Below are 20,893 nucleotides of genomic sequence, written 5' to 3'. Positions count from 1 at the left end.
ATTGGATTTATAATAAATTACATTTAAAATAAATAGTTTATGAGAATAAAGGAATTTTTGTAGCAACAAGGGTGCCAGACCTGAGCTGATCCCCTCGTCCCTTCATAATGTATAAAGAAATTATTCAATTTGTGAAGCCCTTAAAGGCGTACTTCATTGGTTCCCTTGACAGGCAATGATTTATTACTTTGCATCGAATATGATCCTACTATAATTGTAAGTAGAACTAGAGTCAATTCTAATTACTATTGCTTGCGCTTTTTTAATATACTACCTGAAGCAATTAGGTCCTTGTGTAATACTCACTATAAAATGAGAATAAGGAACTTTCTTAAAATGAAAGCTTTTTACTCACTCGATGATTATTTTAATGATGATTTTGTTGCTCTTTTAGTCCCCTAGAAATACCATGTAATGTGTGTGATGTGTGATATATTTCATTACGCATTTTGTAATAGTGCCTCTTTTTGTATTTATAGTATTTATTTTTGGTATCTTTTTTAAATTATTTATTTACATATCTGTGCGTCAGATTTGACTACTGATCCTTTTGGTGTCATATTTCTTTTGTGACTTGTGTAAACATTTGTCTTATGTTCTAACATCAATAAATTATTATTATTAATAGAGAGGATAATAATAATAATTATTATTTAGGAAAAATGACAGAGACAAAAGTTTTAATCAATTGACTGTTGCATTTCGAAGATACGCCCTGTATATTTGCAAGATTTTCTATTTTTTCCTCTTTTTTGTGATTACAATGATACGTAAACGTAAGTCAATTGTTTTTTAAACGATTTTTTTATGACATTGCTACAACTTTTGTCTTTTACAATATTTTAGTAGTGAAAACGGTAAAAAAGTGAGTGTAATATGATTTACCCTGTAAATTTTTTTATTTTAGAGTAAATGGGTATGTGGCAGCCCGGAGTGAACAGTCCTTTAGCCGCCGAAACGGCGGCGGTTCCCGACATTTTTAAACAATAAATTGGCCGGATGGCCATAATCCATTTACGGGCGGCGCTTACGTAAAAATTGGTCGATTCCGAACAATATAGTGCGTTTCAATTAATACGCGTTTGATATTCATTAAAGGGGAATTTAAAACCCGGCAACGGCCGGTCGGACAATGTGTTCCGGCTTTATGGAAACAAATGAATACGGCTGTTATTTTGTTTTCGCGCACAATACCCAACGTCGGGATTATAATTAAAACACCTACGCTACACTGGGAAAAATGTCGAATTCCAATCGATACTTATCGAATGGTATTATCTGCGGCGTTTTAAATATAAGTCCAATTAATCCCGCTTCTGGAAAATGAAATAAATCGTATTGCACAAAATCAATATAGTTTTCTAGTTTACCCTCGTATTGCAATTTATTTTTTTTTGGCTCTTTTTGTGTTGTTTTATATTAATGTACAAGGGGTTAACAAAATAAGTACTCGAAATTGGAGAATATGTAAAACATGTCAAAATATGATGAAAACCTTAGTAGAGCTTTTGTCAGTGGCGGCCCCTAAGGGAGATACAGCCCCTTGAAGGGGTAAACTCAGGAAACAGTTTTTATTGCATAAGTTCAAAACGGTTTAATATTAAATCACGAAATTTTGGGGTTGTATTAGTATTTATATGCTTAATGATCGGCATAATATACATATCAAAATTTGCTACAGGGGCGTAAGAAAATGCGGGACCATGGGGCAAATTTTACAATGTTTTTTTGTACGCAATTTTGCCACTTCCTGAACCGAAATTATGAAAATTTATCATATTTTGCATGAAAAAGGTACTCTTGTTAGATTGTAGTAGCATGAGCCGTTTTCTAGCAAAATCCATTTTAATAATTCATTACGTGCTAAAAAATTCCTGCTGAAAATAAATGTATCAAATTGTGTCACGAGAAAATTACTATTTATGACACTTAACAAAGGTGTCAAATATATGTCAATTACTGATTATATTACCTAGATTTATGCTTCACGGGTCTTTCTTTTGGTATATTTTATTATTCAAAATAATTTATGTTACAAGTACAAAACTATCTACTTAACTGTGATATTAAACCCTGATTTACAAAACAACCACAATAACGATAATATTAGTACAAAACGAAAATTAAATAAAAACAGTAGTTTTCTCATGGCACAATTTAATACATTTCATTTATTTAGTAGTAGGAATTTTTGAGCAAGTAATGAATTATTGAAATATGTAGATTTTACTACAAAATGGCTTATGCTATTAAAATCTAACAAGAGTATCAAAATATGATAAATTTTCATATTTTCGGTTCAGGTAGAGAAAATTCGTACAAAAAAAATTGTATAGTCCGGCATTTTCTTAGGCCCCTGTAGCAAAATTTGATTTGTATATTATACCGTTTATTAAGCATATAAATAGTAATACAACCCCAAAATTTGGTGATTTAATATTAAACCGTTTTGAAGTTATGAAATAAAAACTGTTTCCTGAGTTACCCCTTCAATGGGCTGTATCTCCCTTAGGGGCTGATACTGACAAAAACTCCACTAAGGTTTTCATCATATTTCGACATGTTTTACATACTCTTCAATTTTGAGTACTTATTTCGTTAACACCTTGTATAGATCTTACTTCCTTTAATTTTTCTTTATTTACCGAATTCATTGTATACAATTTAAACATTGTTTTTTTTCTAATCAACAGAATTTTTTACAATGCAAGATTTAACTATGTTATTAAAATCTTTTAAAACGAGTGACCGCAAAAATCGCCCGTTTTTCACAATTCGCAGAGAACTAAAGAAAATAGATAAAAATATGTTTTTGGTCTAAAATTACTCGTCGTTAAAAATTAAGATGAGCATAGCTTTTAGTTTTCTGAAAATTTTCAAAAATCACCCCTATTTAGGGGTTGAAAAGACGCCCAAAATGCAGAATTGAATATTACCAATAAATATAAAAACTATTAGTATGTGAATTTTTCTATCGAATGATTCTTGATACGAAGAAAGATTTATTCTCATGACTGAAATAAGCGTGCTGAATTAGAAAATTCACCCTTAAGCGCGCTCAGGGGGTGGAATCATCCCCAAAAATAGAGAACATTAGAAATAATTGTAAAAATTCCAAAAAAAAATATATTAAGATAATTCACATGCTAATAGTTTTTATATCAATTGGTAATATTCAAATTCTTCAATTTTGGCATTTTTTCAACCCCTAAGCAGGGGTGATTTTTAAAATTTTCAAAATATTAAAAGCTATGCTCATTTCAGTTTTTTACGACAATTAATTTGCGACCAAAAATATATTTTTATGTATTTTTTTAAATTATCTGCGAATTGTGAAAAAACGGGCCAAAATCACAGGTTTTTTGCGGTCACTCTTTCACGTCATAAGTTGCCATACATCGCGTATACAGTAAACAGGTGTCGCAGATGTTCTATTTTGGGTTAAGAAAAGTTAAATCATTGATTCGTGGCCTTTGTACAATTTTTTTTCTGAGTGTAGGCATGTCATCTATTTCGGAGGCAGGGGAGCATAATCCATTACGCGTAATCGTTGTGCACACATTTCCAAATTAAAATTTATAGTGAATTCTTTCCCCTGCATATATGACGCCAAAGCCCCGCCATTTGGCCGATTTTAATGAAACGCACTCGTAAATTATTAAATCCCAGCGAATATAACAATTTTAACTCAATATTTCACTCGACATACACTGCTGAATTATTAATTCGTGTCACTTGTCAAATAAATACAGCGTGTTTCATTATCCCGGTATTAAAAAAAAGTTACTTACCATCACGTAATGCCTTTGGATCTCTATTTTCTCACTCGCCAGTTTCTCGCATTCTAGCTTCAAACTGAAACAGAAAAAAAAACAAAGATCATGTTACAGTTAAATTGTGTTGTAAAAGAATTTAATAATTTCGTCAAAATAAAAGCAGATAATGTTCAATATTGATCCATTCTCGTACACAAAGACAACTTTTTCTATTAACTGAGCGTTTGAGATTAAATTAAGTCTTCTCAGTTGCAGCCACCAATTTATTTTTTGTTAGGCACGGCCTTTTTCGACAAGTTAAGATATTTTGTAATTACACCATAATCCGATAAATTTTGGCGTAAAAACCCCAGGAGTAAATGAACTTGACCAACCTGAATTGTTGTCTCCGGTGAGTAAGTCTCTAAATATTATTGTTTCTTTCGTTATTCCAGTAGAGGAAGCAGTGGCGTAACAACAGTTTTTGGAATAGGAATCTGAATATTATGACTCTTTTTCTATAAAAAATTCTACATCTAAGGCAAATAAAAAAATTAGTACAATTTTCAGGGCTTGCAATATTTAACAAAAGAAAAACTTGCTCTAAAATCTCTCTAAACTCTAAAATTAAAAGGTAAAGTAAAATGTGCTGCATTTGTTTTTGTATTAGGAATGTTTATTATCATTTTTATTAATTCGGCGCGGCAACATGCACCGCCCAAGCCAATTACTAGTATAGTCTTTCAGATCTCAATTGAAGAACCAAGAAGTTGGCAGTATGTACCAGGTTCGGTCGTTGATGCAGCAACTCGGCATTGAAATATTTGAAAAACTTGTTCCCAAATTTATTTAGCCGTACCCATATACAGATCTGGTCGCCCAGTTGAAGAATGAACGCGCGGGCAAACGCGGCACAAACACAGCCGAACTGGGCGACCTGGCCTCAAATTCACTTGTCGACAAATGGCCTAGCAGTGCAGTGCAGCAATGCGGAATTTGGTGCGATTCAGGTAATTTTAATTTATTATAGGCACCTTCTATTAATCATTCATATTACTATTGCGAAAGGCAGAAATAAGAGGGATGTATGTATGTATGTCGGAGGGTTGTGGCGCGGCACTTAGGCTTTAATAGGCCCGTTGTACACCCTCCTTCATTACTCGAGTACTTTTCTTCAAACCATCCTATTTACTACACGGGTGGCTTGGTGGCAAAGTCTTGTACAGTTTATGTATGATAGCATGGTCTTGAGTTACAGAAATTTTCTTTGCTCTGTTCTCATTACCATTTATCGGGAACCACACGCATGCGGAAAATGTTGCCTGCCTTAGGTCTCCCATCCAAATTCCAGCCTGCGTCCGTGATGCTTACCTCGGCAGATAGAAATCCACCGGCCAAGACACCCAACTAGGCCGTCCAAATAAATAAGAGGGATATTTTGTTTATTAATATTATTACAACATGGCATATTGGAGACCTTTTGAAGCGCAGCAAAACGAAATCAATATAATAAAATAATTGTTTGAGGACATAATTAAAGAAATAATTACAATATATTGGTCTAATGAACGTATAATAGAAATTTTCTACCCATTATATAGAAATTATTATAATTTTTTACCTTTAGCAGAAAACTTTTTAAGGCCGCCTACGAAACTCATTAAATTTTATTGCTAGGCGTTTTTACACATGTTCAACTGACTTCAGAAAGACTTACACCAAAACGATAGTTGTTACGATCCTTATAACATAAATAGCTACTTACAATAGCTTTAATCAATATTTGTCCAAATATAAAATAAAATTGTCCACACTCATGAAATTTTCAAACAAAACTTTGTAAAAGTTGTTGAAAACAAGCAAGTTATGATAAAATAGACTTTTACGACCGACAATTTGAACATTTCATTAAAATAATTTTGTCAACTCTTGACTTTTTATTTTACAATATCTCTAGCAATTTTTTGCTTTTATTTCAAGTATCATCAGTCCCCGAAATTTGTTGCACTGTGTTTTAAACAAAGTTTTGTTAGTTTAGAAGACTTTTTGCACTGAAGTAATGAGACTACTTTTTTATTTAATCACCAAAGATTGGACAGGGGCTCTTTAAGTGTTTATTTTCGATGATAAGGCGATTTTTTCCGCAATTTCTACGGGTGCTCGCATAACCATTAAGGAAAAAACGCGTCCACAACATATGCGAACTACTGGCCTATTACCGCTGCAAAAAAAAATGCCGCGGACCATCGATCTGCCAGCCGACGTCTGCTAATAGCGCAATGCGCCGTAAAAAACGCGGTAATTTATTTTCCAATTACATGTTACATTAACTATATACGGGACATAAATAATGAAAAAATGGCACGGCCATTATCGACCCGGATTCATAATTTATGAGCTCTGTGTTTTTCTAAATAATTTACGACGTCCCGGCTACAAAAAAAAAGGGGGGCATATTAAAAATATATAATATTACTAATCACATAATGGCCTGCCATTAGCATACATTACACAAGTGGCAGCGGAAATAATGGGTTGTTAAAATAATGACCCGAGAAGCCAGAGCGACGTCAGTGTACCGCCTCTGACGGTCTACCGCCGTTAAATTATGGATATCATTGTCTGTTTCTGCGTTAAAAACTATCTGTCGAAAAAATATCCGATTAGTTGCGTTCTGTAAGGGTACGTGCACACTATTAGGCGATCTGCACGTTCCTTTAGCTAATAATAAAACTAAGTTGTCAGTGCCAACAACGGCCAATAATAGTCGTGACTATGGCTTAAAGTAACTTCCCAATACGGAGAGGAAGATAATATGTTTAGTACGCGCCTAAAGTATGGAATAAATTCAGTAAAAACGAAACAAATTTTTTTGGGAAAAATCCTCGAACAGGTCGATTTTTAATTTAAAAAATATATATTTTAGCATAAAAGACGATTTTCAACCGTCATTTGTTTTCGAGTAATGACGTCATCGACATTTTTTTTAAATAGCGACACCCTATTTTTTTTCTTGATTGTGAAAGATCGTTTTCTTGTCGATCCGATAGTATTAAAATGTTGCCATGTTACATAGGAAAGTTTACGAGTAAATGACGATTGAATGTTAGAAAACGTACATTTTATTCATTAAAAAAATAACAATTCCTATGTCAAGCAAATACAATTCATTAAGTTTTCTACATAAATTAAGTGTTCGAATTGCCACCCACCGACTGCTTGACAATACGCAAGTCTGTGTAGAAATCCTTCTTGTACATTATGAATTATTTCTGGGGTAACTCTGCGTATTTCATTTATAATACAATTTTGGAGTTCTTCTAAATTATGTGGTCTATTAACGTACACTTTGGACTTTAAATAGCCCCATAAGAAACAGTACAGGGGTGCAAGATCTGGAGATCTCGCGGACCATTCTATCGGTTCTCGTGTGCCGATCCACCTCCTAGGAAAACAATTGTCCAGAAAATCTCGAACAGGGCGCACATAGTGCGGAGATGCACCGTCTTGCTGAAACCATATGGCGTCATCAGGAATATTAGGATAATTATCGTTAAGAAAAATTACTGCAAGCGCTGGAACAAGATCATCTTTCTCCTTGTAAGGGTTCCTTCAGAGGAACTTACTATTCTGTTGCCGACTATTCCAGCCCCCACACATTTAATTTCTGTGGGTGTTGGATATGTGTCTCTGCCATCCAATGAGGATTTTCCCGACTCCAATACCTGCAAGTTTGGCGGTTCACTGTACCATTGAGACAAAACGTGGCATCGCCTGAAAAAAGTATTTGCCGGTGTAAATCTCTATTTACTTGACATAAATCCATCATAATTTCACAAAAGTGTAAGCGGCGGTTGGGACCGTCTTCATTGATTCCCTACACAAGTTGAATTTTGTAGGGATGGTATTTTTCCTGCCTCAGGATACGTAGCACTGTGGTCTGACTAATTTCATTGTTTAATGCTACCATACTTATCAAAATGTTCTGTTTGTGATCTTCACTAACGCTTGGACGTCCAGGTTTTGGAATATCTACAACATTGCCAGTTTCTCTAAATTTAGATTCTATCTTACTGACTGTTGATTGGCTAATACGGCGATCTGGATATTTTTCATTAAATAAATCGCAAACTTCCTGCTGCGTTCTAGTCTCATCCCCGTATCCCATAAGAATTAAAATTTCAATTCTTTGTGTGACAGTTAAATGTGCCATATTACTTTAAATTCAACAATAATTTTTGTATCGCTTACAATACTTAGAAAGTCGGTATGACAGCGACACTTTGTAAAGATTTACACCTACGTGATCAATAAAAAACTTCAGGCATTTCGAAAAACTAAATTTGATAACGTTTTTGTTTTATTTTAATTGATTTGGGTTTTCTAACATTCAATCGTCATTTACTCGAAAACTTTCCTATGTAAGATGGCAACATTTTAATACTGTCGGATCGACAATGAAACGATCTTTCAGAATCAAGAAAAAAAATAGAGGGTTGCTATTTAAAAAATGTGGATGACGTCATTACTCGAAAACAAATGACGGTTGAAAATCGCCTTTTATGCTAAAATATGTATTTATTCCACACTTTAGGCGCGTACTGTATGTATGTCCTCTCAAATATCTCAAAATGACTGTAATTGTGTTGCAGTCTTCTTCTATTATCGTAGTACCTGCCAGTCCACAAGCAGTTTTGCTTACACCGAATTTTTAAGATAACCTTTAGTTCAGCATATTCAGGTCTGGCGATCTAGCTGGCCGTTGAACCGGTCCACCACGTCCAATCCATCTTTGTTCGTAAGTTACATTTAGGTTCTCCCAAACAGGATTGAGGAAGATCTAATACAAAATGTTAATCTGGCATTACAGTCTTATTGTTAGTGTTTGGACTGTAGGGGTGTAGTAGCTGTTTCCTAGGTGTTCTCTAAACAAGAGGGTGGTTAATAGCTATATCGGCTGCAATTCCCGTAACGCTAGTTCTAGAGTTTACTTCCAAAATTTGTGCATCATCCTCGGGCGTGGTAACAGATCTAGATCTTTCAAAGTCGATATGGTTTTTGCTTTATCAAAATTTTTACTGTCTCGGAGTTGTTCATGAAGTCTGGTGAACATTCCAGCAGGAACTTGACGGTTAAGATGAGTCTCAGTATATAGGAACGATAAGTCAAAATGCACCTAACTTTAACACTAATAATGACTTTATTTGAAGAGAAAATAAAACTATTTTCTATTTTTTCATATAAGAACACAAGATTAAAAATTTAAGTCATATTTTTGTAAAATTTAAAGGATATTACTATTCCGAAGACATTATACCATTTATAAAGATAGAAAATGGTATTATTTTTGGGAAAATTTTAATGGTATACAAGTACTACTCACTACTCCTCTTTTATCATCAGTAGATTGTGTTCCAAATTCCGAGTTGATTTCAAATTTTCGCTCAACTTTCCAATCCGAACCAAGAGGTCGTCTTCAACCACTCTACCAAGAGCCAAAATAGACCCATTTTCGCCTATGTTTCAATAGTTTCCGCCGAGTTCTCAAAGAATCTTCTAGCCACCCCAAACATCGTAGCCACTGTGGAAATACTGAGATAATGGTAAAAAAGGACATGGCGCTCAACGTGGGGCCCGAATATCTTAAACGTCCAAGAAAAGTTATGAAAGACGACATGGCGCCTAACGTGGGGTTCGAATATCCTTAAAGGCCAAAGGAAAATGATGGAAGACGATAAAATCGTGTAGATTTATTAAGTAACATTCCAAATCAAATTTGAATTGATTTGGTCAACTGGTTTGGAAGATATCAATAATGTCAATATTTCCCACAATTTCCAGGCATACTTTTTAAGTACTGCTTGCAATATATATTTTTAAGGACCCTGTATAATATTGTACTTTTAGTGGTGACAGAATTGTCAAAAGAGTAATTTTAACATGAAGCTTTCAAGCTCAATCTTTGTAGTCAGATTAAAAAAATATTCTGATTCACTAAAAATTGTATTCATAAACCAAAATAGTACAATTTATTAGTTGATTTTTGTGTGCATTGTTTTGTTTTATAAATATTGTATTTAATTTGTTTTTATTGTTTTTTATCTCACCTACTTTTCTCCGTGCGAAAATTATTCGAAAAATTATCTGCTCATTCGGGTCAGCATAGATTCCGATAAGTTGTAACGCCTTATATCAAAGAACTCACCGAATAATTACTGTTCGCAAAACTGAAAGGTAAAACCTCAGTATCCTATCCTGTCCCACAACGAACAAGGATATCGAGAAAAACCCTGCTCGCTTTATGCAATAAATTCGCATTAATATGTATATCTGATCACGTATACCGAGAGCGCCATAAAAATTCATATAGCCGGGGATTGCCTTGCCCGATATGGTAATGGGGCCCACAATAGAGCGGCAATTATTTATTATGATCGTGTTATATTATTATTATAACTGAAGTTGTTGGGGATACGTTATAGGCACCGCGAACGCCATTGTCGACCGATAACCGTAAAGAACGGCAGAGCCGTGAGACGATGGTCCGGTTATTACTTAGGAGTTTTATGCGGTGGGACTTTTTATGGTGTTTGCGCGTTTATAGCGCGGTCGTTTCGCCTACCATGCATGAGTCTGCCACTTATGACTCCTACTACTTTCTCTACAGGGCGGACCATCGATAAGGAGAGTAAATTGCGAATATATTATGTTTTAATTTTTGATTTTATATATTTTTTTCTAACGTTTTGATTTGTTTGTCGACTGCTCATAACTAGTTGGGCGCCTTTATTGATATAAATGTTTATATTTGGGCTTACACCTAATTGTTACTAATGTAGAGCAAACTCAACTTCTGGGGTGAGGGTTCCTATAATTTTATTTACTTTTATGACTTGCTTAAACTAATTTCAAATGAAAGATGTTTTAAACTTTTACAAATATGGATATATTACACTTTTGTTTGTAATTGTGATTGTATAATCGATAATTGTATTCTTATTCTATATAAACAATAACATAAAATTTCCCCCTTTTAAAACTAATGTTACAGTACAATGATCTGTTTTTGTACCGTTGACATGTCAATGTTTGGAAAATGAAAACATGTTTTTCGTCATATGCATATGATTATGTATTATTCAATTCAAATTCAAAGTTGGCAAACTTAAATCGGCCAATGTGTAGACAACTTACAATGCACTTTTTTAAAATGATAATAATGATCATGGACTTTTCGGGATAATGACATTATATGAACAGTGGGTTGGTTATTCGGAGTTTTGACACTACTGGCTGTCAATGACGTTTCTCCTCAGAGAGATGGCTGGATAGGTGAGTTTCCACAAACTTTTGATTGATTGATTGAACATTGATTTTAATTGATTTTCATTTGTTTTGTTACTGCTTCAGAATTTTATGAGATACTAGCTACGATGAGCTCGGATTTTGGTTTTATTGAAGTAAAAACAAATGAAACGTTGCTATGGAGCTTGTCAAACAAAATTTCATGAATTTTTATTTTGAAAGTATTGACTATTTGCATATTTTAAACTGCATGATCTTTGCATATTCTGATTTCTTGATTTCTACATTTTTTGATACCAGTAGCATCTTTCTATGTTAACTTTTAAAGTCTAATCAAACTTTACTTAATTTTGAAAATTGTAGTTTAATTACGTCTCAAAATTTCTAGGTTCACCGATTCACCGAGAAGTTTACACAAAAATTTGAACTTCGGTTGGAGTCTAAATACAGTTTATGAAGTTATGAAGGTCTTACACTCATAAAACTAGAAATTTACAAATTCTGACGGAACAATTATCTGTCAACATTTAAACGATACATGAAACTTTTTACAGTGGCTCAGGCTTAATTCTACACATAAATACTGCTCATAGGTATGCTGTACTCTACTTTTATACCAGATTTATTGCATGATATTTCTTTATGTGTAAAACTCCGTTACCTTCCGTCGACAACTTTTCAAAATTCTGATATTTTTCCAAATGTGCTCATGCCTGTATATTTACATGATATCTGACATTACAAAATAGTTCTTTAGTATTCCTTTTAACCTTTTTGTGATGCCAGATTGCATTTTAACAATTACTGAATGTGTACATTCAATTTTAGTCACAATTTTGACAGTTGAGACGTTTCATAAAACAATTTTAAGACTTATACTACTACAAACTTATTTTATACGCAAAAATATCCTTCATTTTACTTTATTCTGTATGCCACACCCGTTTTGTGTCAGATTCTACTATACTATAGTTAAATATTTTTATTTACTTCAAGGATTTTATATTTTGGTCCCTTTTTGGTACGTTTTAAGTTATCATACAAACAAATCATAACAATATTATGAATTAAATCAGGTAAGTAGTTAACTTTCTAATCTATTTGCACTCATCAGAAAAAATGTACTACAGAAATTTAGGAGGTTCTAATAACGATACCAAAACCACCCCGATTGGACCACCCCTGCGCCCAGCGGTAGGAATCGAACATTTGTTACGTTTCTCTCTGTGTAGCAGACTTACGTCTTCGTGCAATGCAGATATAGACGCAAGACCGGCTGTCACCGACATGCCGCTCTCATCTACAACGTTTCGACTTACTAATATCACAACATCGTGGCGAACCAGTAGCGGTAGTCGGAAACGTGATATCCTGCGACCCGTCGTCCTCTCCACGTCAAACGCCGGCCAAAAAAGGAGTCGCTGTCGCCGGGAATGCGAGCCGTCGTACACCCGCCGAACGTGATGCACTTTTTGCCGTCGGTGACGTTTACCTTTTTATCGACGATTAAAATCTGATTGTATAAACTTGCGGTCCGTTCTCGGTAATGCTGTTATTGTAATTCTCCACGCTGTGACCATGAAATCGCCACGCTTGATTTCGCCTGAATTAAATCAGAGCCGTTGGGACGGTTTTTTTTTTTTGGGTACGCTGGCGGGTAATTGCTGAATGCAATTAAATGACAAATCTTCGCGGTCGTTGGAAAAAGCGTTGGTGCTTACATTCTGTCTCAATTCCAGGTACGCGACGACAGTAATGTTGGCGGTAAGAAGGCGAAAAAAGCCGAGTTGAAACGCGATATGGCGAAATTGAATTAAGCGAGCGTAGAGAACATTACAGCTTATTCTAAAAAGAAAATAAGGAAACATAAAAATCTGTAATGTTTTCGTTAACAATAATATTTTGATACAATAAAGTTACTATCATTCATTAACTTATTATATATAACTTCCTTATTTGTCAACCGATTTTAACGCACTTGCAAATGATTTTGGAGCAAGAGTTTGAACTACAAACGAAATAAACGCTATTACAATCGATTTTAGACATAAGTCTTGGATTACATCAACTATAAGCAAATTTCTAGAAACTGCAAACGAAATACACTACTACAAACAACTACAAACGATTTTACAAATTGTAAGAAACTACAAGCAAAATAAAGACTACTACAAAGATTTTAAACAAATATACAGGGTGTATTTTAATGGAGGGGCACAAATGGTACCAGAGATTCCTTGGGTGAAAATAAGTCGATTTAACCTAACATATCTATGTCCTAATTCGCATAATAAAAAAGATACAGAGTGTCAAAGTGAAAAATAAAAAATGGTTTTTCCTTAATAATTCCTATAATTTTATTCAGAAATGTTTCAAATTTTCAACAGAGAGGCTTTTTAATGATGGGAAAAATAATATAATAATGATTTTTGAGTGTCGAGTACGAGGCGCCCTCTGCAGGCAACGTTATGTATTGAATATGTAGTAACTTTTTTGCCAACCCCCGTATACAGCTTTTAGTAACAGAATATGAAATATTGGACTTCTTTGAACAGAAAAGGTATACTTATTGAAAATGGCTAAAGCCAACCGTTGAAGAGATATTTTGACTTTCATAAATTAGTGTTACAGATTTATACCTCCACGAATACCAAGGTACAAACAGACACTTTTTTTAATAAATTCAGAACGCATTACCTTGCAGTACTTATTAGTTGTGTATCTGAATTTAAAACCAAAAGGGGGCTCAGGAATCAACTGAAACAACATTATTTTTCCTGTTTTAAATTTACTTTACTTTTCTTTGAGTATTATTTTAGCATGTGTGAAGACACTTGTTGCATAATTTCTATTTAATTGTTTTTTCGGTGTATTTATTAAAAAACACATTTTCTTGTGCATGTGAAATTATTTAAACCCTGCATTAAAGAAATCTCATATGAAATAACAGTTCAGGTAAAAAAATATTGCAAAATACTTATTTATTGTTAGTTTAATAATAATTATTAGAAAAAAGAGCAAAACAACTAAAACCAAGAGTCACTTAACAACAGTCAATAGATAATTTAAGAGAAACAATTGGCTGACAATAAAAGAAAAACAAGATTTTTTAAAGGAAGTAAATTTCCATTTTCCTGCAACATATCGACATACTCGTCATTAGTAGGTATACATAATTTGTTATTTTATTCAATTCCAAAACTATTTAATATCTAGGACGCAGGTAAATAGTGACTAAAATCAATTAACACTTTAAACTAACACTTCAAAATTGTAATTTACGAGTATTATCAAATGACATTTACCTACTCGATTTTTTTATTTATTTAAGCAACTCGAACCTTGGAATTCGTGGAGGTATAAATCCGTAACACTAATTTATGAAATTAAAAATATCTCCTCAACGGTTGGCTTTAGCCATTTTCAATAAGTATACCTTTTTTGTTCAAAAAAGTCCAATATTTCATATTTTGTTACTAAAAGCTGTATACGGGGGTTGGCAAAAAAGTTACTACATATTCAATGCATAACGTTGCCTGCAGAGGGCGCCTCGTACTCGACACTCAAAAATCATTATTATATTATTTTTCCCATCATTAAAAAGACCCTCTGTTGAAAATTTGAAACATTTCTGAATAAAATTATAGGAATTATTAAGAAAAAAACATTTTCTATTTTTCACTTTGACCCCCTGTATCTTTTTTATTATGCGACTTGGGATATAGGTATGTTAGGTTAAATCGACTTATTTTCACTCAAGGAATATCTGGTATCATTTGTGCCCCTCCATTTAAATACACCCTGTATTGGATTATATTGATTATACCTACGTCAAATTTCAAGGAACTTCAATTTAAATAAACGCTACTTTAAACGATTTTAAACATCTAACTTGGATTATACTAATTACATGTTACTTCAAGAAACTAAAACGAGATAAACGACACTACAAACAATTATAATTGATTTTGGAGCTAGAGCTTGAGAATAATGACTATACGTTAGACATCGCAGAATTACAAATGAAATAAAAGCTACTGCAGATAATTTACAAACGTATTTAGAGCCAGAGCTTGGAGAAAAGTGACTCCACGTTAGATTTTGAAGAACTACAAACGAAATAAACACTAATACAAATGATTTTAAACACTTAGCTCGAATTATAGTGGCTGTCGAAGAACTACAAACGAAATAAGCATTAGAGTGAAATTTCGAGAAACTATATGTAAATGTAGTTCTAACTTTTTCCTTGCAACTACAAACTATTTTAATGAAATCAACCGTCGGAATTGAGTACCGTCAAATTCGGTGGATGTTTTTTTAAAGACTACAAACAATTAAGTAGAAGTAGAAGTAGTAGAAGTAGATCTATATAAGAATTGCAAACTGAAAAAAAATAAAAATCTTTAAATCGGGTGCCAAGTTCAATAGCCAACTTTTTTTTTATTAAATAGATCTTGCCAAAGTGTATCCAATGCGTTGTCTGCATAATTCAAACCCATAGCCATCTGCGACCATTTTGTGGTGCAACAATTAGAGAAATAGTATCAGTTTTTTTTTTTTTTTTTTTTTCAGGGAGAAAATTGCAATAGGTTGTTCCTCAGGTGACTTGAAACAAATATATAAATTTTTTATATTTTTAAACCAACTCCAAAAATATGTTTTTTGGTCACGTTTTTTTAAAGTTAAATTTTGTTATTTTCTCGATAACCTGTATATTAGGGTGGGTCAAGAGACCTTTTTTGTAGAGCGTTCAATTTCCTACATGTATATGAGGAGAGATATTTTTAACGAATAGTTGATAGAGATATGAAATTTTTTTCTAATACCGAGGAAAAAATGGAAAACTGTAAAGCGGAGAACCTTCCTATTAAAACTAAAAGCTCATATTTGGAGAGAATTTCCTAGAGATGTCTAGCAACCTATTTTTTCGTCGATTTTTTTGACCCATCCTACTGTATATTGATATATTTTGTTTCATTTTCTCTTAATACATCTGTAAAAGCAGTTTAACAGAAAGGAAAAAACTGTTTCAGTGCTAATTTGTTTTATTTTCTTAACAATTGTAATGCTTGGAATATCAAAATCATTTAAAATGTAAGTAATCATGACTTGATTGTATTAAAACAAAATAAAAATTTGCAGTTAAAACACAAAAAACCAAGCACCCTTCTGTTCTGAACTTGACATAGGTACTCCTTAAAAATCGTCCAAGACTACGCTGAATTAATATTTTGCACTCAAACGTTGCACTTTACGTGTTCAATGGAAATACCCTGCTAAGAGACCTTAATTTCTGCATTTAGTTTCCCGACTTCCTAATTACACGTCCTTCAGCAGGCATCGCTGCAATCTTGACTGCCTGCTAATAAGATATCACGAAGTATTAATTTCACGTCTAGTCGGAAACCGGATTATTTTATTAACAAATAAAACTGCGGCTAATTCCCCTTGATAGCTGTTCAGGAATGCAAAGCTAATAGCCGGAACATAAAAAAGCCGCCAGTGGCGTGTAGTGTAAGGCTCACTTCGGAAGATAATTGACTCGAAAGTGAAGTGAAATTTCTTAGTTCCATGAAACGTGCTGTTTTAGTGAACGAAATAATAACAAGTCTTTGAAGGATATAGAAGGCTAAGTATGTTCGTTTGTTGACGTTTAAAAAGAATGATGTTTGAATCTCGATATACAGGGTGATTTAGTCATTAATATTAAGAGCAGATAGAGAAAAATGAGTATAATACGATGGCGTGATTGAAAAAAAATTAAATGCATATTTAAGCTGAGAAAAAAATACTTTCAAATCATTATTTAACCCCCTTTTTTAATTTAAAATGCTATAAATTATGTTTTATAATTATGCAATCAACATATTAAACTGTTAATGTTGCCCAGCAAGAACCTCGAGGAGGTCTGAGCATGCCAAAAATCAGTTTTTATTAACATCATACTGATAATTTTTTAATTTTCTGTAAGCCTTCTACTAAAAATTGAAAGTAACGCGGCCCATTCAGATGTTCAGGTAGAAAATGCGGCCCAATTAAACGATCGCTATATACGCCTGCCCATACATTCACACCGAATTTCCTCTGAAAGCTAAACCGACGAGTAGTATGCGGGTTTTCATCTGACCAAATGTGACTATTATGGCTGCAAAGAAATTAGCTGTTTCACTTTAAATAAAATTTAATACTGAAGTTACAAAACTCCAAGAGTTCAAATAATTTAAATTTCATTTCATAACCATTTCAATTTCATTAAAGAAATAACGACATAAAAAACCAACACTCACTAGATAAATTATAAAGAGAGGGTGAAATGTATGTAGTATTTAAATATTGACTGTAAGTCAATATTTAAGAATATAAAAGAAGAATATAAAAGAAGAATATAAAAGAAGATAAAAAAACAATCGGACGGAGACAAATAAACAACTCGGTACGTGATTCCGACCTAGGCTAACCTGTCTCGAGGTCACTAGCTTTCTAATTTGCACGTGCACTATAGTCTAGGTGCCAGACAGGGTTCCGTTGCCAATCAGAGTGCCACGGGTGCTAACAACTTATTCTAAAGTATTCAAATCCAAAAAACCTAAACCAAAAAACTTGGTCGCAAAGCCTGAAAGTGGTCAGTTTGATTGTTATCAACAAATTAAATGTTTAAATGGCTGTAAAAAGTTTATTTTTATGACTAGTACAAGGAACACTATCTGGCTCCTAGACTAATACGAACTGTAGTAGGATCGTTTTCCATTCAAAGTAGAGCAAAAAGTTGTTGGTCTTTTATCAAAGGAAAATCGTGTCATCAAATTGAATGTATGATGATTGTTTTCGAATGTACCGTTATTACAATTTAAAATTTTATTTTTAATAACGAGCGTTCAAATAAAAACGTGGTCAAGTTGGTTCTGAAAATTTGGACGTAGCGCGTAGCGTATAGCAAATGAACTTAAACGTCATCTGTCAAAGCGCTATATCGCCGCTATCAATTTGAATATTTTCGTTTTTAAAAAACGTTTAATATGGTGTTTTCTCAAGAACAAAAAGTGTTTATCATAGAGTCCTACTTTAGAAATGGACGCAAGATTGATGGAATATGGAAGTATTCTATGGAGGAATGTTTCATAGAATTTCAAAATCAATTTCCCNTTTTTTTTTTTTTTTTTTTTTTTTTTTTTTTTTTTTTTTTTTTTTTTTTTTCAGGGAGAAAATTGCAATAGGTTGTTCCTCAGGTGACTTGAAACAAATATATAAATTTTTTATATTTTTAAACCAACTCCAAAAATATGTTTTTTGGTCACGTTTTTTTAAAGTTAAATTTTGTTATTTTCTCGATAACCTGTATATTAGGGTGGGTCAAGAGACCTTTTTTGTAGAGCGTTCAATTTCCTACATGTATATGAGGAGAGATATTTTTAACGAATAGTTGATAGAGATATGAAATTTTTTTCTAATACCGAGGAAAAAATGGAAAACTGTAAAGCGGAGAACCTTCCTATTAAAACTAAAAGCTCATATTTGGAGAGAATTTCCTAGAGATGTCTAGCAACCTATTTTTTCGTCGATTTTTTTGACCCATCCTACTGTATATTGATATATTTTGTTTCATTTTCTCTTAATACATCTGTAAAAGCAGTTTAACAGAAAGGAAAAAACTGTTTCAGTGCTAATTTGTTTTATTTTCTTAACAATTGTAATGCTTGGAATATCAAAATCATTTAAAATGTAAGTAATCATGACTTGATTGTATTAAAACAAAATAAAAATTTGCAGTTAAAACACAAAAAACCAAGCACCCTTCTGTTCTGAACTTGACATAGGTACTCCTTAAAAATCGTCCAAGACTACGCTGAATTAATATTTTGCACTCAAACGTTGCACTTTACGTGTTCAATGGAAATACCCTGCTAAGAGACCTTAATTTCTGCATTTAGTTTCCCGACTTCCTAATTACACGTCCTTCAGCAGGCATCGCTGCAATCTTGACTGCCTGCTAATAAGATATCACGAAGTATTAATTTCACGTCTAGTCGGAAACCGGATTATTTTATTAACAAATAAAACTGCGGCTAATTCCCCTTGATAGCTGTTCAGGAATGCAAAGCTAATAGCCGGAACATAAAAAAGCCGCCAGTGGCGTGTAGTGTAAGGCTCACTTCGGAAGATAATTGACTCGAAAGTGAAGTGAAATTTCTTAGTTCCATGAAACGTGCTGTTTTAGTGAACGAAATAATAACAAGTCTTTGAAGGATATAGAAGGCTAAGTATGTTCGTTTGTTGACGTTTAAAAAGAATGATGTTTGAATCTCGATATACAGGGTGATTTAGTCATCAATTTTAAGAGCAGATAGAGAAAAATGAGTATAATACGATGGCGTGATTGAAAAAAAATCAAATGCATATTTAAGCTGCAAAAAAAATATTTTCAAATCATTATTTAACCCCCTTTTTTAATTTAAAATGCTATAAATTATGTTTTATAATTATGCAATCAACATATTAAATTGTTAATGTAGCCCAGCAAGAACCTCGAGGAGGTCTGAGCATGCCAAAAATCAGTTTTTATTAACATCATAGTGATAATTTTTTAATTTGCTGTAAGCCTTCTACAAAAAATTGAAAGTAACGCGGCCCATTCAGATGTTCAGGTAGAAAATGCGGCCCAATTAAACGATCGCCACATACTCCTGCCCATACACATTCACACCGAATTTCCTCTGAAAGCTAAACCGACGAGTAGTGTGCGGGTTTTCATCTGACCAAATGTGACTATTATGGCTGCAAATAAATTAGCTCTGTTTCACTTTAAATAAAATTTAATATTGAAGTTACAAAACTCCAAGAGTTCAAATAATTTAAATTTAATTTCATAACCATTTCAATTTTATTACAGAAATAATGACATAAAAAACCAACACTCACTAGATAAATTATAAAGAGAGGGTGAAATGTATGTAGTATTTAAATATTGACTGTAAGTAATAGAAGATAAAAAAACAATCGGACGGAGACAAATAAACAACTCGGTACGTGATTCCGACCTAGGCTAACCTGTCTCGAAGTCACTAACCTTCAAATTTGCAGGTGCACTATAGTCTAGGAGCCAGACAGGGTTCCGTTGCCAATCAGAGTGCCACGGGTGCAAACAATTTATTCTAAAGTATTTTGACCAAGGTAGGTACTTATTGTTTTTGAGAAAGCAATATTTATGTTTTGTACCTGTTTAAAATGCCAGCACGAGTAAAACAGCATTCATCCGTCAAGAGCACTTTATTAATAAAGTTAGGTTCTGCTGCATTTCGATTTAGGAACCAATTGCAAAATTCAAGACGATTGGGGAAATCAGCTGCTTCTAAAGCTTGAACTTTTTGAAAATGTGTGATGTTAACTAATTTGCGGGAAAAATGCGGGAGATATGGAGGGTGGTAGATTTGAATAAACGCTTGTAATTGTAATCGTGTGTAGCGTATTTTATATATTCGGGTATTTAGTGTGCCGACTTTTTTTATTTGATAAAATACGGTGTGCTTACAAACCTCTGCTTTATTTATTTTCTTTTAACGAAAGTTGACTTCGAGAAGTCAGGCTTGTTAACACATTTTGCACTAAGTTAATACAATTATTAAAATTATTTATAATAAAATGCAGCATGATCCTTTATTTACTTGCATTTTATTGGTTTCGTACATATGTATCCGTATACTAAAGCGGATTAAGTAAATGTGAACCACAGATTATGATGTGAACTTGGCAACGCTGTTCGCTTCAGCTGACGATTTGTTCGTGACATTACGTTACAAAATTTTCCGAGCATCCGGGCATCTGGCAGGGCCGCC

At 33.4% G+C, this 20,893-nt stretch overlaps 1 protein-coding gene across 1 annotated transcript in view; it reads right to left on the bottom strand.

Annotated features, from left to right (window-relative positions):
* LOC108913147 (transducin-like enhancer protein 4) overlaps positions 1–20,893 on the bottom strand; it is a 369,612-nt gene that overhangs the window by 244,001 nt on the left and 104,718 nt on the right. Inside the window, exon 3 of the mRNA XM_018718638.2 lies at positions 3,792–3,855. Coding sequence (XP_018574154.1) covers positions 3,792–3,855 — 64 coding nt within the window. The remainder of the gene's footprint in view (positions 1–3,791; positions 3,856–20,893) is intronic.

Source organism: Anoplophora glabripennis, unplaced genomic scaffold (assembly GCF_000390285.2).
Source record: "Anoplophora glabripennis isolate ALB-LARVAE unplaced genomic scaffold, Agla_2.0 scaffold30, whole genome shotgun sequence".
Taxonomy (NCBI): Eukaryota; Metazoa; Arthropoda; class Insecta; order Coleoptera; family Cerambycidae; genus Anoplophora; species Anoplophora glabripennis.
This window is presented reverse-complemented; position numbering and strand designations above follow the sequence as displayed.